Genomic DNA, 26,557 nt, shown 5'->3' with positions numbered 1-26,557 from the left:
TATATATAACATTTAAAAGATTCCTTGTAATACTATTAAAGTATTTTAAAGAATAAATAGATCTAAAAACGTCTTGATTAAAAGGGATTCCAGAATCTCTTGGTGACGTCACAACTCGTAAACAAAAGGATACTACGGAGGTCATGAAAACATTAACTGTCATGGATGAGCACGTACCAGCTTCAATTTCCGTTTTGAGATTGGGCCAAGTACCAAAACCCGGAGGACGCCCTCGCTACATTAAAGTTACCTTTACTGATGCTAACACGGTAAAGAAACTATTACGTCACAAAAATAAACTCCTGGATATGGCCTTACCCGCTCGATCAAAATATCAGATGACAAAACCAAAAATAAACTTAACTATTTAACCCAATTACGAGAAGAACTTGAACGTAAAAATGCTAAAGGTGAAGATAACCTTACCATCAAGTACATAAAAGGGGTTCCAGAAATTGTGTCTGTTGATACAAAAAACGATTAGATACATCTTTTCTCTAATGGAAAATCTAATATACAAATCTAGGCAGTTTATTGGCTAAATACAACGAGTTTGTCTAAAAAATTCAACTAACAAACCCAAATCTTATTTTTATAACCGAAACATGGCTTTCAAATAAAATACCTGATCCCTTGGTTGACTTACCCGGGTATACTTTATTCAGAACAGATATAACAAATAAACCGGGGGGCGGAGTTTGCGCCTATGTAAGCAATCAAATTTTAATTGATTTTTCTTCACAAAAGTTACCATTTTCTTCTGAGAACGTAGACACCCTAATATTAAAAATAGCAAGCAAAGATATTTCTTTTACTTTTATGTGTATCTATCGGTTCCCCGCAAATGATACCAGTTTTGAGAACAACAAAAAGCTTTTTGAAAAGATGCAAGACTTGTCAAGGACATGTGAAAATTTAGTAATAGTCGGTGACTTTAATTTTCCTAGTTTAAAATGGCCGCTTACGTTATTTCCTGGACCATACAATTCTGAAACCTATTTTAGTGACTTAATATTAAATAATCTGTCCAACTTATCACTGAACCAACCAGATACAGACAAAACCAGGAACCATCGACCCTCGACTTATTACTAACAAACGAAGAATCTCTTGTTTGCAATATTAAAATCGAGGACCCTATTGGAAAATTAGATTATAATATAATCAATGCAGAACTTCAATTTTCCACAAAATCCCATAATGGAAAACAGAGCACTAGTCAAAATAAATGCTTGGTGACAAATTTCGAACATGTCTGTAGTGATCTAGGAAAGTTGGACCAAATGTTTATATCCTGTGAATCCTCATCTGAAATGTAGTCAGTTTTTTATAATATTCTTTGCGACTCTCAACATTACTCTACTTTGAATTCTCAAGAAAAACCAATGCGACAGAAAGCAAAGAAACCTTGGATAAATAAAAATCTTTTTAACATGGTTAAACGGAAGAAACATCTGTGGACAAAATATAAGCGTTCAAGAAATGACATTAACCTGACGAATCATCGTAATTTTTCGAAAATGCTTACAAACCTAATCAAAAATTCCCGCCAAAATTTTTAAATTAATTTAGCAAACGACAAAAACCCCAAAAAACTATTTAAATACATTCGCTCCTCAATTAAATCAAGGGTTTTAATACCGTTACTAAAAAAAGGCAACAACAACATGTGTGAAAACGAAATGCAAGTCGCGGAAGAGTTGGCGAGAACTTTCGAACAGGCATTCACTAAAGAGCCTGAACAAGATGTATTACCTACCCCACACTGTCCTCGTATCTTAAACTCATTAACAACAATAAATATAAATGAGGAAATAATTAAACAAAAGATTCAAAAATTAAAAAACGATTCGTCTGCAGGTTTGGACAAATTAACGGCAACTATTCTAAAAAAATGCAGTGAAGTGATAGCTGCGCCTCTTTCGCAAAGGTAATGAAATACTCAATGATGAAAAACTCTGTACTCGAACAGTGGAAAGTCGCATCGGTCACGCCAATTTTTAAAAAAGGCGATAAGTTATCAGCAGGCAACTAGAGGCCGATAAGCCTAGTATCGATTGTTTGCAAAATTATGGAGTCCATTGTTCGAGATGAAGTGCAAACATTCTTTACTGAAATTATGTAATACCCAATATCCAACACGGATTTGTAAGGGGTCGCTCTACGATTACTAACCTGCTTCAATGCCTTAACCAATGGATAACAGCTTTAGACAAAAACCAACCAACAGATCTCATCTACCTCGACTTTGCTAAGGCATTTAATAGAGTTCCCATGAAGCGATTGTTACATAAGCTAGAACATCTTGACATTAGAGGAGAATTGTTAAATTGGATTGAAGACTTTTTAAAAAACAGAAAGTTCAGTGTGAGGAGGGGGGCAACATGTCAAAATTCTATCCAGTATCCAGCGGAGTCCCTCAGGGCTCCGTCCTCGACCCTCTCCTGTTACTAGCTTACACGTGTGATTTACCTTCAGAACTAAAATATTGCGTATCAATGTTTGCTGACGACACAAAAATATATGCAGTTCCCCTAACTTCTTATCAACAATTGCAAACCGATCTGGACACTATTTGGAAGTGGTGCAGTGAATGGCTAATTCCACTTAACGCGGACAAGTGTGTGGTGTTACATTTAGGAAAAAATAATGCTGTGTCTGCTACATAAGGCTTTTGTTAAAATTACATTTCACAACTTTATGAAGTTGTATACCACGTTTGTCCGGCCTATTATTGAATATGCAGGTCCCGTCTGGTGCGCGGACTTGGTGCGCGACAAAACTTTACTTGAATTGTTGCAGCGACGCGCTACACGATCTACGTATGGTTTGCGTATGCCGAGACCTACCTACAGTGAGAGACTTTCAAATGCAAACTTGCTAACTTTTGATAAACAAAAGCTTCGTGGTGATTTAATTTTTACATTCAGAATCCTGTATAATTATTTGGGCTATGATCTAAACGAACTATTTGAAAGAAATCGGGATATTAGACTTCGCGGTCACACTTTAAAATTAAAAAAACAGATGTATAAAGCAAAAACACATCAAATGTTTTTGCCTAATAGAGTGTTTGATGTTTGGAATTCGTTACCCGTAGATCTCATAACTGATTCTACTGTAAACTGTTTCAAGAATCGTCTGGATAGATTGGACATGTTTAGTGTTTAAATTTGGAAGCTGACATTTGAAGAATTATTCAAATATACTGTAATGCCTGCTTAGTTCATAGAGCTATACAGAATGAGTTACTTATTATATTGGGTATTACGTCACTAAAAAATCTATTATACCTCAAGTAAATTATTGTATTTAAAACTTATTGAACTTAAATTAAATTAAGTATATCGAACGGTATCGTTACAGATTTAAGTTCATATTTCTTTTAAATACGTGAATAAGTCTATTTTCTTCTTCTTTTCAATTGTTAAGCGTGTGAGATAAAAATTTCTAAATTGATTTTTGCTATAAGTGACGTAATACCCAATATAATAAGTAACTCATTATGAATTCGTCACAACAATACAGATTTTACTATACAGAATGTAAATTATTTTCTTTTATCTAATAAAATAGTTATACATTGTTGAAGAATTTTCAGTATTAAGTATAATTATTTTATTTATACTTAAAAAAATAAATTTTCACACTCAGTAAGTTTTCAATAAATATATCTTATATCGCTATGGTTAGAATTTCGTGCTTTATTATACAGGGTGTTTTCAAAGTTAAGGCGTTTATTTTAACCGCTTGTAGAACTCGTCTTAAGGAGTTAATATACCAAAAATCACCTATATAAAAATTATACATAAAGCATAGTAAAACATTAAAAATGTTAAAAATAAGAACGTTAATAAACAATTTTTTCATAGTTCTAGGCTTGAAACCTTTGGGGTGACACTTAAATTAAGAGACAGTTTTATCATTAACCAAAACTTTTTATTTTACTCTCGACACGTGTTTCGCTAACGATGTTAGCATCTTCGGAAGAAGATTAAAGATTTTCTATTCTGGCCCAGTGTAAAATTATAATTTATGTAAATTCTTACCGTTTGTTGTTTAGTACTCTCACCGTTTATCAAAATTTTTATTACATTGTGCGGTTTTCAGTATGAATTTTTGGTTCAAACAGTTGTATCAGTCTTTTAATAGTGCGTATTTCGTTTTCTGGATTATTTTGTGCCTAAAAATATCCAATTTTACGAAAACAATGAACTAGTGGACATAATACTTAGCTATGGAGAGAGCCAGCACAATGCAGCCGCATCATGCAGGTTGTATGCAGAAAGGTTTCCTTTAGGAAATTATTCGGTTCTACGTCTGTTTGTAAAATTACTTATTAGACTTCGTGAAACAGGGTATTTAAAAGAACAACGAGGAGGCCATGCTGGAAGAGCAACTTGAAATATTACAAATAAAGAAAAACATTTTAGAAATAGTCGAAGACGACCGCGTGAGCCATAGAAGCTCATGTTGAAGTTTCTCATAATAAAGTGTCGAAAACAATACAAGAACAGTATTATCCTTACCATTATCGATAGGTACAAACGTTACAATCTGAAAATAATCCTAGAAGAATTATATTTTGCCAGTGGATTGTAGACCAGTCCAGCAGAAATATAGATTTTACAAAATTATTTTTGTATATAGACGATGACGACTTTACACAAGATGGAGCGCAAAATTTGCACAACAATCATGTTTGGGCAGTAGAAAATCCACATGCTATAAAAAGATCTAATTTTTAACGTTGATTCTTATTAAATGTTTGTGTTGGCGTGGTAAATGGCATGCTTATTGTAGCCTACTGTTTCTTATTTCAACGGGACCGGTGAATTGTTTAGATTTACTCGACATAATCTGCCACAATTATTCGAAGATCTTTCCCTAACTGTAAGATAGAATATGTGGTTCCTACATGATGAAACTCCACATTTTAGACAAGAATTTGATGAACGTCTAGTATAGTTTCATAGTTTCCGAATAGATGGAAAGGGCGCAATGAACCTATTTCTTGGCCTTCTCGCTCTCCATATTTAACGCCTTATAATTTTTTTCTGTGGGGCTTTTTGAAAGAGTCGGTTTATTATGATGAAACAGTAAATACTCCGGAAGAGCTTCACGCATTAAAAATTCTTGTGATCTAATGGACACCAAGGTTTTATTTCCGAAGCTTATAAAGAGTCGTGGATTCAATAAGACCGAAATCGCAAATAGGCTACGTTCAACATAAAACTAGGCCTACTGCAGAATACCTTGAAGTCATGATCGACAACAAGCTGTCTTTTGATGACGAAATTTAGCAAAATGCCAAAAAAGCCACCAAGGCATCCGCTTTTCTAGTCAGGCTTATTCCTATTATCCATAAACCCCTTTCATTGCAAGCAACACACGATAGTTAAATATATGTTTATTTTTGGTTTACACCAGGTGTATATTTTGATTGAACTTCAACGATAAATATCGAATAAAATGTCCGCGTGATATACGTTGAGAAATTTAATATTATGTTTGTGTTATCCAAGTTAAAAAGAAATAAATTATTTTTTTGACTGAGATTGTGGGGTGGTTAAACGTTAACGCCATTAACAGGTTGATAAAAAAAACATAGAAAACAGGCAGACGCGGGTCGCGAAGCCGCTCTGCCGGTTTGCCTCGTGCCGAGTCGTGTCTGGTACGGTCGCTCACGCCACCCGAACGATGAAATTCGGATACCTGATTGGCCAAGTGGCGATGCGAAAGCCCCGAATGTTAACCGACGCGGTGTGGGATAACTATTAAGTTCAATTTTTTAAAGATTTTCCTGTGTATGATATACCATTATTACACTATAAAATTACACAGTGGCATATAATAATATGTGATATCGGGGTCATTTCATCAAATATTTGAGGTGTATTCAAGCAACCTCTTGTACGGAGCTAAGGCTTGGGCCCACACACTGACTAAACGTGTTTACCGAGAGCGCCTTTCTTCGCTTTCTCCGCTCCATATGTGTTAGTATTCCCATCTTCCTCCTTTCGATAGAGAGAGACAGGCGATTTACGAATGAGTGGAGGTTAAGGGAAGGGTAGCTGTCAAAGAAGAGCACGATCGCTGGCAACGCAAGTGGGAGATAAGTCGAGAGATCGTTGGACCTTTCAACAATTCAAGCATGGATTGAGAGGCAGCATGACGAAGTTCACTATTTCATTTTCGAGCCTATTTATATAGAATAGGAAAGATCACCAGCTGGAATTATTAGTATTATTCATATTCTTATATGGAATACATGACAGTGGTTAATGCATGGTTTATGCCATAATTTGGTCAACAATAACCCCCTTGTATACTGAATGGTTATTAAGTTAATGGATTGATTATACATGTTTATGGTTATTAGAGAGGAATCAATTTTTTTTTATAAATGCATTTCATAGATATAGGTTTCATAGATATAGGTAATTATAAATACCATCATCGTATAAGAAACGAGAATTTCAAAAGATGTTATCATAATGTTATTGTCGGCGAATATCTGTTCTATTCCTCCTTAACTTCCTATGATTCTAAAGTGGGGATAATACAAACTTTAAATGTGTCTTTAAATATGCTATTCATAATTTATTATGAATTAAATTTAGAGCATTTACCTCAAGCAACCCTAATTATGATTATGTTGATACACCTGACAAAAATGTGACAATATTATAATAAGCTACTTACCAGTTGCAGCAATTATTGTACGGCGTCGGGCGGCATAATGTTAACAAGTATTAAAATAAAACGATAAGAAAATGCCCTTAATTTAATATAGAATGGCAAAAAAGTCACGCATGATGCAAGTAACTTTTGTCCTTTGGAGAAATGACAGAAAAAAATTATGCAGGTAGAATCTGACGAATAATTTACTGAATAACTTTTATTAAGGTCACTTTTTTGTATAGCAGTACATTTAACAATTTTCTTGAGGTATCGGTCCTTTACCTCAAGAAAATTCTTAAAAAAAAATATATGTATATAATCTATTTAAACCAATACAATTAGTAAGTAGTCTCAAGTCTGTAAATTATGTATTATAAGATGTTTCTTTAAAATGGTATTTATGTAAAGCGCTAAAACAAATTTTATTTATAATTTAATACAATTTTAAAAACTGATATGCTATATTATTTTACATATTTAACTTACTTTCCTTTAGTTGTTTTTAAATAAATTTAGTATCGTTTCTTTAAAAAACAAAGAAATACAGGAGCACATCAACTAAACTAATTTTTATTAGTTTAGTTGAATACAATTACTTAGTAGCATTATAAACCCGTCAAAGTAAAGAGAAAATTGTAACAAATATTTACTGCAGGCAACCAAAGTAAGTTAAGCTATTAAAGTCTAAATGTCTTCAATAAAGGAGATATAATGAAACCCCTAAAAGAACAATTATTTTTACATAAAAAAAATAACAAGACTCTCTATACCCTTTATATACATAAAATCTAAAAATAACACCAGCAAAATTCTACCTGCATAACCCAATAAGTGAGACACCCTTCTTTTTATTGTATGAGATTGCGAGCGATGGGAGCGTTAAAAAGTATAATAGTATTAAAAGTATAATAATATATTATTATATTCCATTGATTATAAAGTTATATGATTGTTCCTTACCTTGTTAATCCAACAACTGGAACTCCGCCAACATCTTCGACTAATTCTGATAGAACCAAGACAGTTGTCCCGGATACTTGAGATTGATGGGGGTATTGAAGAACCTGACCATTTCCTTGTAACACCACGGAAACTGTCCCTGGAGGACTACCAACAGTTTCGCCATTTGACCTCACCATTGTTCCACTACTACCATCAATAAGTACATCATTGATTTGTTGCCCTTGTATTTGGTGAGTACTGATATTGTTTATAGTGATTTCGCCAGAGTTATCTGCGGAATATATCTCTAAGCCTTTTTGATCAGGTGTAGTAGTGTAAATGACTGTCTTGTTTCCATCTTCGTATATCAAATCAATTGGAGCATCATTTTTGTGCTGTATACTTTGAGCATATATTTCACCATCCTCTTTTTCATACAGAACTTCTGTCTTAACCTGAGCATATGAGGAGTTTCCTCCCATGGCACTTTCTTCTTCCATCTCTTTTTTTAAATCCATAACATTAACAGGTGTCATGGTGGCAAGCAATGGCGGAGAGTTTGGCGAGATTTTCGTAGGAGAGCCATCTCTTGAAGAAACTTGGGGATGTGGGGGTGACATTAACCCGTCTTCTCCCATAGGTGACGAATTGCTGGAAGAACTTTCGATGCTTCGTCTAGTCATTTTCAAAGACATTTTATTTATGGCAAGTTATATCACAGAATAAACGTCACTTTTTATTGGTATTGCACTTTTGTTACGTATTGTTAAATGTCTTAAGATATATGGCACTTATATGGCTTTGTTCGATATGAGGCACGAATTAGAAGTTTCTGAAACCTATAAAAGAAAAAAATATATTAAGTTCATTTTTAGTGTGATTTATACTTATACTACATTTTTTAAAGAAAAAATAATTATTGAATAATAGTAAAACAAATAAATAAAAAAAGGTACAAAAAATCGCTTAATATATAACTTTTAAGTACAGCGTTATTAAACATTAAAACTGACTTGCCACTAGCTTCTAAATTAAAATCATATTAGCTATTATTAGCTTGTAAAATAATATTGACGTTAACCTTAAAAATCAATATAAACTTTAATGGAATAATTAACAATAATTTTATATGTCATTGATAGAAATATGAACATAATTATTTTTACGCTTATTTTTTTTCTTGTGTTTTGTATATAATATTCCTTGCTTAACTAAATAGCAATAGATTCGAATATCATTTATAGCAACGGGAATATGAAAAACTTATGAATCGAGAAAAGTTATAAATACAACATGCTAAAATAATACAAAAACACCAGAAATATAATATACATACATTATTGTGCATAAATATAGCAACAAACGATGTTTTCAAAAATATTATTTGCTGCTTTATTTATTCCATATTATTTCTTTACTTTTAAGTACACGCCTCTGTATTATTTATAAATATACCGAGATATCATCAAAATGCCAATGCAGAGCAAGGAACTTCATGTTTGTTTATTTAGACAATGTGCATAAATATAGCAACATTCTTGTTTCGCATGTATTTTATCAGTTAAATATCGATTTACCTACTGTAAAGTTGTTATTTTTGAATCTCAGAATTAACTTAAAATGGGTCGCTCAAAAACCGTCTCTGGTGATGTAAGAAAAATTATTGTGGAGCATTACGAAAATGGTGTTAGGCAGAGTGACATTGCAAGAAGCTTACGGCTTCACAGGTCAATCGTATCCAGAGTTTGCAAAAAATTTCGCCTTACTGGAACAGCTGCACCGGCGCCCATTCCTGGTAGACCCAGAAAAACAAATTTGAGGATGGATAGGCAGCTGCTATGAATTTCCAAAGAAAATCCTTTTTTGTCTTCTTCCCAAATTTTGGCAAAATCAAAAGAGGGTGGAGGAGTAAACCTCAGTTCCAGTACCGTAAGGAGAAGATTACTTGATGCCAACTTACCTGCTCGTCGCCCCACCAAATTACTCTCAAAGAAGAACGTCAAGGCTCGTTTTCACTTTGCCCAATCTCATGTCCACTGGTCTGTAGCTGATTGGAAGAAAGTCATATTTAGTGATAAATCTAAATATAATTTATTGATGGAGTGATGTACGTCAGACGCCCCAGTGAACAAGGATTAAATAAAAAGTACATTTGCCCCACAGTAAAATATGGAGGGGGAAATATTCTTGTATGGGGATGTTTCTCGGCTCGTGGCATGGGACCCATAGTAAGAATAGTGGGCAAAATGGATCGTTTCATGTACAAAGACATTCTGCAAATACATTTAGTGCCATATATGGATGAAGTCATGCCAGTAACAGCCATATTTCAGCATGACAACGATCCAAAACATGCTTCTCAATTTGTTAAGAGGTGGCTATCCGATTAAAAAAAAATGTAATGGTCTGGCCATCTCAATCGCCAGACCTAAACCCTATAGAGAATTTATGGCATTACATTGACACCAAAATCAGGTACCTAACATGCTCTAATACAAATATTCTCTTTGAAATAGTGGAAAAGGCTTGGAAAGAAGTGAACAATGACTATATTATGAAATTAATTGAGTCCATGCTAAGACGATGTGCAGATGTTATAAAGGAGAAGGGGCACTACACGAAATATTGAATTGATTTTAATTTAGTTGGGTTATATGTTTTTTAGAATCAAAACTATTTTTTGTTGTTATATTTTTGCATAATAAATTTGCATAAAACAATTTGGTGTTTTTTTTATTATAATACAAAAAATATGATAATATGAAAATATAATACACACAATACTGTATATTTCATATGAGTGTTGATCAAAGCAAAATAAAACTTGCCACAGCATCGACCTCTCAGAGTTAATTAATAATTTTTTATGGCAAAAAATGTAGAAGCGAAAATACTAATTAACATCTTAGTAACCAATATTATATTAATAAACACTGTTTACATCTAACATTTTATTAAAAAATAAAAAAAACGAGTGTGAAACCAATATTAAAACGACCAAACAGATCGCACTTCCTAAAGCGAAAACGAAAATTTCGTTTAGAAGACTAATACTAAGTTCATATTTCTTAGTACGTAAACAAGTCCATTTTTTTCTTCTTTTCAATAATTGAACGCATGTGGCAGTATGTTCAAAAGAGATTTTTATTAAAATAGTGACGTAATACCCAATAAAATAAGTAAATAACCAAGCTTGATTCAATAAGTTATTGCGGTATTGTAGGGTTTATGTTAATGTTATTGTGATTTTCATTTTGGTTATTTTGATGTGGTCCTATATTAATAAAAGTATGTGGTAAAACTTGGTTCTTTAGATTAGGAAAACAGCACTTAGTCTAGAAGGTTAGACTTAAAGATTTATTAAAAAAAAAGTTATGAGAGACTAAATTACTTTTAATAGGAAATCGTTTATGCAAATGTTGCAGTTTAAGTCTTGTAATAAATTTAGATGAAAAAAGAAATGCACTTAAAAACGAGAAACAAATTCGGTTTCGACTTGTTCCCCGGCATTCTTTCACGATGCAACAAACTACATATTTGTGTTTTTTCAAATATTTACTTCTTAGTTTTTTATCAATAATTACGGTCCATAAAAATAATGTGCTTTGTAAATGCGTTCTTAAAGTTTCTGGCCTTAAAGCTTTTGCACGTGTTATTACTTAAATACAAAAACATTGTTGTCATTTACACACGCCCAGAATAAATAATTATGATCGCAGCGCTGATCGGCCAATAATCTGAAACGATCTCTTTCAAGCAAGCCTGATTGGGCTATAGAAGTATAGCGCATGAATTTTAATAGGGATAAAATAATTATTACAGCATGGCTTTTTCATGCAGAATATTAAGCGACAACAGCACCTTCCAGTTGACCGTTTTTTGTTGAATGTTTTAATTGGAATAAGACAATTTTTTTAAACAAGTTTAAAAACAAAACAAAATTAATTTTAATTTAAAAAATGTTTAAGACCTAGATCTGCAAATTATAAGTTATTATTCAGCTTCTGAAAGTAGTTTTTGTTACTTATTTTTCAATTAAACAACTTTTATTTTATGTTTGAAACATCAATTTATCAAGCTTATAATTTTTTAATGAATATTATTGTATGGTATATTAGGTATTATTGCTTAAATATTAGGTTTTACATACAGTTGAAAAACTACATAATATAGTTAATAGAATTATAAGACTTTATGATGTTTGGGTTACACTATTATAAAAGAAACCCTTTTGCCCCCATGTAGATTATGACAAATATACTGTTTTGACAGTAGTAGATCAGATTCTATAAAATACGACTTTGCACTTAAGAACAAAAAAACAGAAATATATATCATGCCATAACTGAATTAACCACTGATTTAGTTGCAAAGTATATATAAAGCTGACAAATTACGGAGTCATCACTCTCAGTCATGCAGTGAGACTAAACAAACTACTACCCGTAAAAGTCTGGACAGTTATTCTTAGAGATAGAGGGATTTATTAGCAATTCAAGATTAACTTATCCTCTTATCTCAGAGCGACAAGTGTAGATATGGATACCAAATATTAAAAATTATTTAGCACGTCACGGGCCGATGCCAAAAATCCTCCCCTATTGAGTAAAAAGGGCGTCATAATTCAAGAAGACCTAATAGAGAAGAATCTTGGTTAAGGGTTTTTCTGCGTGGAAATTAAAAATACACGGTGACTGAAAAAAGATATGACGTCATCAGTATGTTTTTTAAATAAAAAACCACTATTTTTTTATGCAGAATCAGAAAGAACACATTTTTTCACAAAGGATATGGTACAAATGAATAGGGGTTACGTAAGTAATTTTGAACGAAAAATTATGATAAAATGTAAAATTAAAGAAATACCTATTTAAATTAAATGTTGGTATTTTGATTTTTTAGTTGTTGTCAGTGTCAAAAAGTGAATGTATTTTGTTGAAACTATTTGAGGTATTTTTACATTTGCAAGTGGTGTTTATTCTTTTTGAGAGGCGAAAGCAGTGTTATCCCGCGTTTTATTAGTAACTAGACTTTATTACCTACTGTTATTGTATGAAACATGATAAAATTGACCGAACGTCAAAGAATCGAAATCTTGTGAATGATTGGTTTCGTAGATATGTCGCGTACTTAAAGGGTGGTTCAGTTGTTTAATGCAACTCAAACTCAAACGGCCATGTGAACAGATGGAATTGTCGATACTGGGCGACCAAAAACCCTCATTGGTTCACAGAATGCCATACACAAAGAAGAATTTAAGGACCTTACTTTTTTGATGACACTTACTGGTGAGATATTTGGACCTTCTTCTAAATGATCTTATCCCCGTTCTGATAACTTTGTATCCTGAAGAACCCGAGATGCACCAACGTGATCCCTTTTTTTCAGCAAGCTGGAGCCCCGCAACACTACGCTTTACCCGTTCGTAATTATTTAGATAAAGTTTTTCCAAATCATTGGATAGGTAGACGAGGGTTCATTGAATGGTCACCCAGATCGCCAGATTCCCAAACAGCATCGTACGTCCTGGGTACGTAATTTTTATGTCATATTTATGTTCATACGTCCACTGTTATAAAAATAACGTACTTTTGGAAACGTAAATCGTACGTACATTAGTAACGTCTCGCGGACGTACATATATGTACATATAAATATTTAGAAAATGTCTTAGCTCCTATGGATTATACAAGAATATAAAAAAACATATATAATAATATACATAATAATAATAATAATAATAATAATAATAATAATAATAATAATAATAATAATAATAATAATAATAATAATATGTTTTTGTTAACACACAAAACTATAAGCCAGAAAGATTTTTTTTTTAAATATACGTATTTTTAAATTTTTATAAGTTTTATTTTCAATATTTATAGTTTCAGTAGGGTAAACAGAAAAAAAACTCTTTGCATGTTTCTTTACTTTGATAGAGAAAATCAATGAATTCGGTATAAATTAGACAACTGTCAAATCGACATTCCCTCTTTCCAAAAGACTAACATACCCTATAAATTTAGTTAATTTACATGTTGACGAAAAGTAATTAAATATAGGATTTTCAAAACATCTAAAAAGTATAGATAATAGAATATTTGTCATAATAATGTATCAAAATTGGTCGCAAAAGCAACCCAGTATTTTTGTTGCCCCCACTGACTGTCAAATAAGTAATTGGCAACATGAGGGAGTTGAAACTGTTAACAGTGTTTAAGACAAATGGCAGATGCGAAAACGAATGCCCTGATTTTAATCGGCTTGGCAATATTGGCTATGTGGGTTGTCCCTTTGTGATAAACGTTGTGTATTAAGGATTTATCAAAATTCGGCTTAAAATAACATTTCCTTACTACATTTAAATTTAGTTTTACTTTCCACTCAGTGAATCTAGCCAAATTCATAGTAAGTAAGAGCATATTTATTCATTTTAGTAGTAATGAATTACTTATTTGATAATTTGCTTATTTTAAAATATAATTATAAGGTGCAGCACTACAAGCAGGGATTGGAAGCACAAAGAAAATTAAGGACTGTAGATCACAATAGTTGCGAGGAACACATGTTTTTTTTATTTTTATATATTTTTTTTATAATCAATATATTTGCAGTTTTTATAAATCAGTTATTTTTTCTCCCAAATACATTTTACCAGACAAAAAAGGAGTCATGTAAACATTCTAGATAGGTCATATTATGTCCAATACATGACGTGAAATGTTTTTAAAGTACATATATATGAAGTTGAATCCTGCGGAAAGTGGACGTCCTATATAGATAGGTCCATAGTAGGTCCATACGTCTTTTGGGGCACCTATGTGTACGTACATTATGTCGTGGAGTACATACAAAATACGTCTTTAGTACTATCTGTGCTGTTTGGGTTTAACTCCCCTCGATTACTTTTTATGGGGATACTTAAAAAGTAAAGTGTATGTCACTTAACCAGCGAGCTTAAAAGATTAAAAAAAAAATACGCCAGGAAATTAGAATTATTACTCCAGATGTCATTGACAACGATCAAAAAGAATTTTTAAATTTGATTATTGTCAGGTTGGTAACAGTGCTTAATTCGAACATTTAATTTAGATTGATGGCGTCATATCTTTTTTTTCAGTCACCCTATATATTAAATTTCCACGTAAAAACCCTAAACCAAATATTAAAATCGACGGGTTCGGGCATTTTTTTTCAGAAACGGTCCATTTCATTTTTATTGAATTTATCCGCTACCTTATGATGCACTGCATACGTAACAGATAAGAAATATAAGCTCCTACCAAAACGGCTTTAATTCACTTACGCTTGTGCATTGTGGATACATTGTGCACTACATGTCATAAATAATGTTATTGTCTAATTAATACAGATTTTAGTAAAATAATGCTAATTTAATATAATTAGTTTGGCCAATTTCGATCATGATTTTTTTAGAAAAGCTTTTCATCCTGTAAAGCGGTTATTGAAGTAAAAACTATGTATAAAAAATCATATTTTAATCATAAAAGATGTAGAAATAGTTTCAATGTAATTTTTTCCATAAAATGCATGTTTATAAAGTATTTAATTGGTATTGTTTGAAAATATACTTATATTTAATACTGAGCAATCAAATGACAATTTGATAAAATTTCATTATAATGCAATTAGGAATACAAAAACAATATAATATCGTCTAGAATAATACATATGCAATATAAATAGTCTAAATTATTACACAGACTTAAAAAATTACACTAAACATGCAATAAATAGAGAAATTACCTTCGAGCTTACTTTCAATAAATGTCAAAAGCAGGAAAAGAATTTTGGAATAATGTTAAAAAACTAAATTTTACAAAAAATAAAAGCGATTATTTGCCTGATAATTTAAATAATGCAGATGAATTAAATTCTTTTTTTTTTCAAGCTCTATGGCATTTCTACTTAACTAATAAAAAAATATAAATCAGGAAAAACTTAACATAAAATTAATAAATGATGAGAAAGCTATACATTTTATAAAAAAAATATTGCAAGTGATGTGGTAGGAATTCATAGAATTTCTGTTAAAGATCTTAGGATATGCCTTCCTTACTGTCTGAAACCTTTGGTAAATATTATTAATTCTTGTATTTTGCAAAACAGTTTTCCAAGTGAATGGAAGAAAGCTATTATTACCCCTTGCCTTGCCATCTCCTCAAGATTTAAAAGATATTAGACCTATCAGCACTTTGCCACTGGGTTTATAAATTTTAGAATGTCGTATTGATAATGAAATTTTTGAGTTTGTCTTTAAGTTAAAAATAATCTTAGACTGTTAATTAGGTTTCCGAAAATCATTAAACACTAGCACAAGGCATGACTAATGACATCAAAGCCAAAAATGACGTTAAATAAATTCTGTGTTTAACCTTGCTTAAAGTTTAATTGAAGCCCTAAATACCATATATCAATTATTACTCCTGGCTAAATTACAGTATTTTGGATTTTCAAAAAATGCTATTACATTTTTTAAGCCTTATCTTGAAGATCGCTGTTACTGTGTTTGAGTAAAAAAAGACTCAAGAACAAGATCAAATTTCTTGCAATTAACTATAGGTGTCCAACAGTGCTCTGTATTGGAACCACTATATTTGTCTATTTTTGTGGCTAATGTAACGAAGTGCCTACAGTATTCTAAATTATAACAATACGTAGACGACTCTCAGGTGTATCTGTTTTTTGACATGCCAAACTTGCTTATAGTTCAAAATAAAATTAACAGTAACTTGGAAAAATTGGATTTGTTCCCTCAAAATTATAATTTAAAACGGTGTACTTTGAAGTCTTGTGTAATTTTTGTAAGAATAAAATTAAGTAATAGTGAAGAAATAGTCCATACTTGTAGTGGAGTCGTAGGTTAAGGTAAAATGAAAATCCTGTAGTCTTCCTCCACTTATTTATTAAACATTTAGTTAATTTAAAATTCCCTACATGTTCCGAACTTCCCTACCGTGTCCGAAACAAGTAGGGAATTTAACGTAACTAAATGTTTAATAAATAAGAAGAGGGACTGCAGGATTTTCATTTTACCCTTAAATAAACTAAGGTTATCGATACCCTTAAAATAACTTTATAGTACCCCTTATGGGGTAAAGCTATATTCATCGTTGTGGGGAAACAGTTTATAAGTAGATATTGACTCAAATTTAACTTTTACAACACTTTTTAATAATAAGATTAAGGCCGCTTATGCCCTATTTACAAGTCTAAATCAGTACAAAAATATGCTACCACCAAAAGTAAAATATTAGCTATGTGATGTGCTTGTTTTATATATGTGATTATATGTGATTCTTTAAAAGTCAGTATGAGGTATCCATTTAACATACCATTTAGAAATCACATTACATGTATAATTTAATAAACAGTGCTTTCATTTCAACACGTCAATTTAGATATACGGAGGGACGTTTAATTCTATATTTGACAAAATTCTGTCAATTACCTCCTCATCCCAGCTAACCTCACTTTAATACATATTAAAATCATATCAAACGGGAACCCCCATAATGTGACACATCATTGTAAGCAAATCGAAAACACAATATATTCTTTAATCGTCCAATCTTTGGAAAACCAATTGGATGAAAATGGTGTTATAATGGGATAATAAAAAATAGTTTGTATTTATAACAAAACTCCCCTGCACTATGCTTTGACAGTTCGAGAGTGGCTTAATGAACAGTTTCCAGGAATGTGGACTGGCAAGTAAATGGCAAGTGACTGTGCAACTAAATGATCCGCACGGTTGCCAGACTTAACACCGCTAGATTTTTTGTTTTGGGGATATTTAAAAAGCAAATTTTATAAAGCCCCATCTAAAAATATTAATGATTTATAAGAACGAATTACTCCCGAATATAGGAATATAAGCAAACAAACACTTGCCCAATATTCATGAGAAATTTCAAAACCGACTTTATTATTGTCTCGCAAATAACGGAACACATTTTGAGCACTTAATAAAATAAATTCTGTGAACTGATTAATCATAGTCTGTCTATAAACTTACATTTTTTATACACCGGTGGGTGGTTGATTGTTTGCCCTTTAAAGTGATGTATTACACTATAGGATAATTATTTGACGTACCAGAGTATGACGTCGACAAAATATTCATTATTACCAGACATTTTAGCCCAGTATTCGCTAGTACGTCAACCGATTTAATTTTTTTTGACACTGTTAAGTAGACATTTTATTGCTGCTTATAACCATGTGTCATACAATAGGGATTCCCGTTTGTCATATCAAAGTGAGGTTAGCTAAAATTGGAGGTGATTGACAGAACCTTGTCAAGTTCTACTAAGAAATTACACAAAAAATAACCAAAAAACATTGATTTTAATGAAAAATATGGTAAAACTTCTTTAATATTCAATAATTATGCTTTAAGTTCGAAATAACAAGGTCTCGGAGATAATCCATCCAAATAATTGGTGCACCAGCTCATTTATCCCGACTAGTAAGTGCACACCTTGATACTAATTATGTGCCATGGATTGGATATAGTAATACAATTACCTGGCCACCTCGTTCTTCCGATTTAACTCCTCTGGATTCCTTTTTTGGGGGAACTATGAAAGAAAAAGTATATCAGGAAGCTCCAGAAACCAGGGGCTCCTTCAAAAAATTATGTTTATAGCTGAGGAGATTAAGAACGATCGAGAAATGATTACGAGAGCTACTCAGCAGGTTGAATTTAGGGCAATAGCTTACCATTAGAATAATGGTAGCCAATTTGAGCAAATTTTGTGAATTAATTTTTTTAATAAGGCTTTTTTATATAATGCGTTCTTATTCGTCGCACTTACTTTACCTTATCGTAAAAATACCCCTCTTCCTTATTACCTAATAAAATGTTACCTGCATAGGTCCTACAAGGATTTAATTTTTGTCAATAAGTGGCGGTAATAATTTGATGTTTATTTGTTAGCAAAGCTTATTGCGTACAATCTACAGAAAGAAAAAATATGTTAAGGGTCTGGTGTTTTGAAGTTAAGCATTATAACTGAAAAAATGCACAAAATTTTACCACATTTTTAATCAAAATTAAACTTTTTTGTTTATTATTTTAAGCCATTTCTTAGTAAAATTGATTTTAAGAGCTGGTAAATTTATGCAAGTGATAGAAAAATGAGTTTTAGTGAACTCGTAAAGAGTCGAGAAATAAAATTTTGATATGGCTCCCAGCCAATGGGGTGAAGAGTTCGAGCCCTATTTATATGTTTTTTTAGTCGATAAAATTGGATGTACAATACGTGGGTAAAGTATCGGAAATCGAACCCTTATACACTGTATAAAGCTAAATTCTTAATATTTTAATATTTAAAATATGTTAGTTTTAGTCTTGCCTCTTTCCTCTCATATTAATATAGTTTTTATCTCATATAGTTTTTTAGGCTATAATGCAGACATACTGTTATTTCTAATATTTTGTCTTTACACATGCGCCGTCTTAAGTCTGAGTATTAAAAAATCGAAGGACACTCCGAATACCAGAATAAGATGTTTATTTATGATAAATAGTAGTTTATTAATGTTTAAAAGCATATTATTCGTGTAATTTTTTGTATATCTAAATGGTGTCCAAACTGTTTTGATGTAATTTGCTAATATTTTAAAATTTACCATTTCTATCATCATAAAGATAATTCCATTCTTGTCCTAATATGTAATAACAAATTTTTGTTCCCAGATTTTTAAGTGTTTAAAAGAAGAAAATTATGTTTTTGATGATACATATACCTTTTTTGTGCAGTTTTAAATAATAATTTTACTATAGCTAAGTAAAGTGACTCCACGAATACAAAATTTAAGCATTAATGGTTTTTATCCCTTTTATTTTATAAGAAAAAAATTAATTGGTTACTAATTTGTTTTTAAAGGTAAGCACTCATTAAGGTTAGGAAATTATTGTGTTTTTTTTACACCTAGCGGAATGGCTATTAAACGGAGAACAATTGATAATTGCGCCTAGACTACTCAAAACAATAGTTTAAAAATAACTGTGATTATTATGAAATGCCTTATAAATCCAATATGATTAATGAAAAATTAATACTTTTATATAACAATGAATATTATATTTTTTTAATATAAAATAACATAATAGACATCTCACTTAAGCCATTTCAACGGTTTCTAAAATTTTTTTCCTTATTTAAATATACCAATTACAGGATGGGTTTTTATTGGAACACAACTATATATAAAATAGTAGTGATATATGAATTAAAGTTGTATCTGCATTGAAAGAAAATCGGTAAATCAGTAAGGAGGGGACTTTTAATAGTTTTTTCATATGCGGTATACTACTTAAGAGCCCTTAATATATGATTAATATTAATATTAATAATTATATATTTTAAATTATATATTAATATATAATTTTCCTTATAATTGAAAAAAACACTTTTCTTAAGTTTCTTGTGCCTTTATACTTACACCTTTTACTCAAAAGTTAATTTTTGAGACACAATAATATAATTTACAGAGTGGCTTGCCAGGGTTTAAGCGTAAATACTTCTGTAAAATAACTATAGAACACTTAAAGGAAGAACTCAGAATACGGGAAAAAACAGATCTGTGATCAACTTGTGTAAAACTCAGTTTAACTCATTAGGCAAATGCAAATGTTACTCTGAATTAGGCAAATGCACTTAGGCAAAATGCCTGCCTTTGAAAAGACCCACATATTACTTGGCTAAATGTACAAAGCTTGTTGATCTGGAAAAATACGAGATTAAAATTATACAGGGTGTTTCAGAAATATGGGATCAAACTTCTAGGGGTTGTTCAGTGCAACAGTAGAATCCATTTGAGTATAGGAACCCATGTCCGGAAATGTGTCACTACGCCACTACGGCCCTAAGACGCGTTTAAATTTAGAAAAAATATTAATTACCTAAATAGGATCTGATGCATTTATTTTTACCCTTTGTATATGATACCATCACAACAATTGTTCAAAATGTCTTCCTCCAACCACAATACACCGATTTAAACGCCGCACATGATTTCGGCGGACTACAGTAAAAATTTAATCCTCGTTTTGAATGATTTCAAATGCTGCTGTTATTCGTCCAATTAAGTCTAGCTCTGATTCTACTGGAGTTTCGTAGACTAAAGACTTTACATGTCCCCACAAGAAAAAATCGAGCGACGTTAAATCGGGTGACCTAGGAGGCCAAGAAACTGCTCCACCTCTAGCAATCCAACGGTGCCCAAACCGCTGAGCCAAATACTAGCGAACTTGTACAGCAAAGTGAGCCGGCGCTCCATCATGCTGAAACCACATTTGCTGTCTAACGTTTAGTGGAACATTTTCAGGGAGTTCTGGGAGAACATCCTCCAAGAAACGCAGATAAATAGCTCCTGTTAACCGTTCCGGTAGAAGGTATGGCTCAATTAAATAATCATCAATAATGCCTGCCCATACGCTGACAGACCAACGATTCTGATGTTTTCTTGGAAAAATTGCATAAGGATTTTCTTCGTCCCATACATGGCTATTCTTACTATTAAAAATACCGTCTCTTGTGAAAGAGACTTTATCGGTCCACAAAACATATCGTAAAAAATTTGGTTGTGCAATGATGTGATCCAGAAGCCATCGACAAAATTGAACTCTAGGATGATAAGCGGCTGCAGTCATACCTTGAACTTTCTGGAAGTGGTAAGGATGGAGTTGTTGCTCGTGTAGTATCCGCCAGACAGAAGCATTACTCGTATTCAAATTCTTAGCGACGTCACGTGTGCTATTTGATGGTTCATCGGCAACTCGCTGAAGCACCTCTTCTTCAAATTCGACCGTTCTTACGGTTCGAGCAACCCTAAGAAGTTTGATCCCATAGTTCTGAAACACCCTGTATATCTCGTATCTCCTCAGATTATATGGGCCTTGAAAGTACCAACTCTAAAAAATGTGGAAAACCAATGGCACACAATCACGTTCTGTTAAAATATAGAATAAACATCAGAGCACCGACTGCGAGTGCCACTGACTCGCTAAAGGCTGAGCCACTTTAAAAATATATTAATCAATCCCGAATGGCAGTTAAACAAAAGAGGGATTTAATTTAAGGGGTAAAAATCTTCCGTTTCACGTTCCTATAATTTTTTTGTGATGAATTAATAATCACCGCTATAGTAAGAAAATAAACAAAATATCTAAACTTCTATTTCTAACAAAAAATAATGGAAAATGTATATATGAGTTTTTTCTCAATTTTTTTTACACTAGCTTAAGAGTATGTATTACTATTTGATGTAAAGAAAAATTATTTAAAGAGTTACTTCAAAGGGTCTATTCTAATGGTCTAAGTGCGGTGAGTGTCGTTAAGTGGTTAAATAAATATTTTGTGAATAACTGGATAAATAAAATGTATGCAATAAGTTTCTGGAGTCTTGAAGAATTATGCAAACAAATTAGGCATGCATAAAAATGCATACTCTCCAGGCATTATGAAATGCGTTTCTTCTGTTTTAAAGGAACAATAAAAAAATATAACTTGTAATGATCATTAAGTTGAAAAAAAGTAAAGCAAAATTGATGTATTTTTTTTATGAGAATATTTAAATACACAAAAAATAAGGTATTTATTTTGTAGATTTTTACTTACTACAGAGTAAGAAAGAAAGGCTGATAAAAGTTAATTGGTGCTACATATAACAAAAATTATGAGGCGGTACAATCTAACACATTATATGTATATATTTAAAAAAATTCCAACAGAAATACCCAAGCTTAATTTTCAATAATTACGCACCACTAATAATTAATATTTCCTCGCTAAAAATGAGCAACATGGCCGACTCAAGGTCATAATTATTTTATTAATAAACATGGTATTGCTTTAGACTGAATTTTCTTAGTTTGAATATTTAACGTAAGTATAAAATCACTCAGGGGTTTTTTTATAGAGTATTATTAAATAATTAATAAAAATATTTCAAGGGAAAGTTTTGGTAAGTATATGAAATCTATTTAGGCCAAACAGTGCTTTTATAAGTCCTACATAATGCACATAATATATTCAAAAGTGATATTATAATATTACGTTTTGCTGCCATTCTTTGTGTATAGTAACTGCGTATGTATAACATAATTTAAACCAAAAACGATACGGATATTTTTTTATACAAAAGTATTTAAAATAAATTTAAAAAAATAAGCAAAGAAAAAAGGTAATTTTAAATAAACATGTTTCTGCTTATTGAAATGACATATAAATTTAATTTATGCATTTTTTCTTCGTATTTTCATTTAACATAACTTCAATACAATATATGTCATTTATATAAGAGGTAATATTTTTTTAATAAGTGTGCATGAGATTATTCTTACCAATATATTTTTTTCATAAGACATCTTTTTTGGATAAATTATTAAGATATTATTTATTAAATATTGTCTTCACACCTTTTTCTAGCATTATATGAACATTGAAAGAACAATTTTATCTAGTACAAAAGAAAACAGCAATATCATATTAAGAAATATTCAACTAAAATAATTCCTGCGGATTGTTTTATGATTTTTTGTTTTTTCTTAAACTTTTACTATTTCTTTTATTCTTCTTTTTATTCTTACAGACTTCTACCTGTTTTTTTTATTTTTTATTTGATTTAAAAATTTGTTTTATTATTAAGCAGTATTTGAAAGCAGTTTCTAAATAGAAACTTTTAATTAAAACTAAATAGCGAAAAAAATTGCAAGTGTATTATAACGATAATAAAGAGAATCCAATTCAGCAATAATATATAACGTACCTCAGTTAAGAAATCAAAGATGCTTCTTTTTATTAGTGTAAGCATATGTCAATCACATTGTATTTATAATAAATCATGAACAATATTGTTTAATAATATATGTATAAAAAGAATAAACGGGATCCAAAAAAAAATATTTTTGCAACATTGCTAGTAAATTGCTTTATTTGTAATAGAACATGTAGTTTTATGTCTCATATTTTTAAAAAATGCCCTGCTCTACTTGTAGAATATCGCAAAGAACATATCATTTTGTCATTTAAGAAAATTTTATTTTAGATTGGGTAAAAATTAGTGTTTTTAAATAAAAATATTCTTTTATAACTATACATGAAAATTCTAAAATCAGAGCATATTTATATCTTTAATAAATAATTAACCAAATTGAAAAATACGTAAATTTAAGTTTAAAGCCATTACTGTCTATTTTAAAATTATATTCAGTTTTTCTAACGTTAATCATATAATAGGTATGAATACACGTAATAGACATTGCTATGAGATATGGACAGTCGAGTAAGGCGCTAAATCTCTCTCGTTAAGAAATACCGACACTTTAAATGCAAATAACTTGAAATAACCGATGTAGTTTATAAATATAGATATGTGAAACTTGATAATATGTTTATTATTAATCTTAAAAATTACTTCTAAACAAAAGATAATATATATCAATAAGTTTATTTTCTCATTCATCATTAATTTCCACCATTAAATATGTAACATATGATCAAAGTAGAAAACAGCCCAATACGTTTACTTGTTTTCTTTCTTTGTTGTTGTTAATAATGTATTAATTAAATATTTAAACCAAGCCATAACCTTAAAAAGTTAAACCACATGGGCAGTTGCGTCGTATGTCAATACCTAAGCGAATTAAATGAATCTGCGTGCAAAAATAAAAAAATCTAATATGATTTAATTCATACTACTTGTTTGTTTACAATTGCTGGTAAAAAAAATATTGTTTTGACTAGGTTAGGGGAAAGATGTCAAACAAGTCTCGGGTCGAGCTTGAACCAGACAAGAATCTACAACTGCTGATCGAGCCGCCATTCATGATTGAGTAAGCAATAGTTGATGAACAGGTCTGCCAACCTGGGATAACAGGTATTATTGTAATCATTTATTATTAAACATAACTAGGTGTAAGTAGTAGCGAGCATTGTGAGTATGCCGGTAGATACTAAAGAGCTTAGTGGTGAGATTATTATTCTATAGATTTTTGTATTAGTGAAATTTTAGGTGTCATTCAAGCATCAAAAGAAGTTAACGTATGGTTATGGTGGGTACTAAACAACAATACTTACGTCTGCGGCCTGCAGTGTCCCTTATAATCTAAGGAGTCACAAGAAGGGCAAGAGGAGTGACTGTATCATGATCAGTGATCACGGAGTCGACACTACACTGCGCGGACTCACTGCTCGGACTTTCGAGAGAAACATGCTCTCCTGACTGAATTTTGGCAACATGCATATACCAATTTTAGCCAGGACTTTTAATTTAATCACATACTAGCGTCTACAGGTGTTTCGAACTAATACTCTACTGACTGTTAGGTTACGGCAGCGGTCCAAGCTGATCGCAGGTATATAGCGGCGTGCGCAACATCGCGTCTTACCGTACCATGGGTACTTCGAATCCACTGAAGAAAGAAACACAGGTGCGACGGTCGCTGATTAACTCCTAAACCTTTCGCGGCTCACACAGAACCGTACCAATATAATATATGTTTCGCTTTTATTTACTTGCATTGAATTTTTCTAATTGCATTAATTCGTTTTAATGTTTATAATTTTAATTTATTTTCAAGGTAACCTATTATATTTTTTATAAATTATGATTTTAATCAAACTTATTTAAAAAGTATATAACACGTATACCAACATGATTTAAAGAATATGATCTGTATAAATTTCGGTTTTAGGTGTAATATGTATTTATTAAGTTAAATTCGATTTAAAATTTAACTTGTATTTATATTCAAAAAATTTAAAATCTATTAATAATATTAAAAAAAGAGCTAATTAAGTAAATAACATTTTTAACACATTTTCTGTTTTTTTTCTAGTTTTTGTTTGTACATACAAAACTTTAAATAGTAAAAAAATAATTCAATATTATTATTATTATAGATTTATACATAAAGCCTCAATATGGAAAATTTACAAACATTAAAAAAAAACATTGAGTCGACTTCCTTTTATTCTATCGAGTAACATACTTAGTTTTAAGTGTGTTGCTCGATAAAATAATTCATGAGTTTTAGTTTAACCTGTCCAAGATTTTTGATGAACTGAAATATACAAGCCATACAAAAGTATATGGCGTGGAATATAAAAAACAATGAATAGTTAAGACCTGCTTGCTTAAATTTAAAATTACTATCATATTTTTAAGCATGAATATTATTATTTCCTATTTCTGTTTCACGAGTCTACAGTGACCGCCTAAAGTTCCGCATAAATTCGATAAAAATTAAAGACATGATTTTTTGAGAAAACCCGTTTTTGAGAAAAGACCCGTCGATTTTTATTTTAAGTTGCGCATTATATCACACAAATTTTTGTATACAGGGTGGAACAAAAAAAAAGATAGGACGTCCTCGATAATTTTTTTAAATAGAATGCTATATTTTTTATTGCATTTATGAAATATAGGCGAAATTCCAAGCAAGTTTCGTATAACACACCTTATCTCAAAACTCAACTGTTTCCGAAATATTTACATTTAAATAACAAGAAAACAAAAAAGTACGTCTATTTACAAATTAAGGGAAAATCGAGGATAAAAATAATGTTATAAATACTGCCAATTTTTTCTATTTCCATGGTTGCACTTGTAAAGAATCTCCATTTTCGAATGTCACTGTCAGTTCGAAAATTAATAGTTTTTATCAGAATAAATTATGGCTAATTTAACGGAAACCCAACGAATTGAAATTTTGATGATGCTAGGGTATGGGAATCGAGTGCGCATGCAAAAAGAACTAAGTGAACTGTTTAATGCCAAATACCCAAACCATCCTATTTCTCAGTCAACAGTTAGTAGAATAGAGCACAAATTCATAACTTCAGGTCATATTAGGGATTTGCCAAGATCAGGTCGTCCAAAAATTTTTGAA

The 26,557-nt window shown here is 31.2% G+C and overlaps 1 protein-coding gene and 1 long non-coding RNA gene across 5 annotated transcripts in view; one reads left to right on the top strand and one right to left on the bottom strand.

The window, feature by feature from the left end:
• The window catches only part of LOC126748214 (protein grainyhead), a 220,459-nt gene extending 195,568 nt beyond the window's left edge, over positions 1–24,891 (bottom strand). For all 3 annotated transcript variants that reach the window (XM_050457294.1, XM_050457295.1, XM_050457296.1), the window contains exons 1-2: positions 24,744–24,891; positions 7,645–8,465 (exon numbers count right to left, since the gene is read on the bottom strand). In XM_050457294.1, the coding sequence (XP_050313251.1) occupies positions 7,645–8,321 (677 nt within the window). In that variant the 5' untranslated portion in view covers positions 8,322–8,465; positions 24,744–24,891. The remainder of the gene's footprint in view (positions 1–7,644; positions 8,466–24,743) is intronic.
• The window catches only part of LOC126748234 (uncharacterized), a 72,920-nt gene extending 47,435 nt beyond the window's left edge, over positions 1–25,485 (top strand). Inside the window, exons 2-3 of one of the 2 annotated variants that reach the window (XR_007664670.1) lie at positions 24,411–24,543; positions 24,679–25,485. This is a non-coding gene — a long non-coding RNA (uncharacterized LOC126748234). Of the gene's footprint in view, positions 1–24,186; positions 24,544–24,678 lie in introns of those variants that run through there. The other variant, XR_007664669.1, reaches the window with a different exon arrangement.
• Positions 25,486–26,557: the final 1,072 nt, after the last annotated feature.

The sequence above is a fragment of the Anthonomus grandis genome, chromosome 22 (assembly GCF_022605725.1).
Source record: "Anthonomus grandis grandis chromosome 22, icAntGran1.3, whole genome shotgun sequence".
Lineage (NCBI taxonomy): Eukaryota > Metazoa > Arthropoda > Insecta > Coleoptera > Curculionidae > Anthonomus > Anthonomus grandis.
This window is presented reverse-complemented; position numbering and strand designations above follow the sequence as displayed.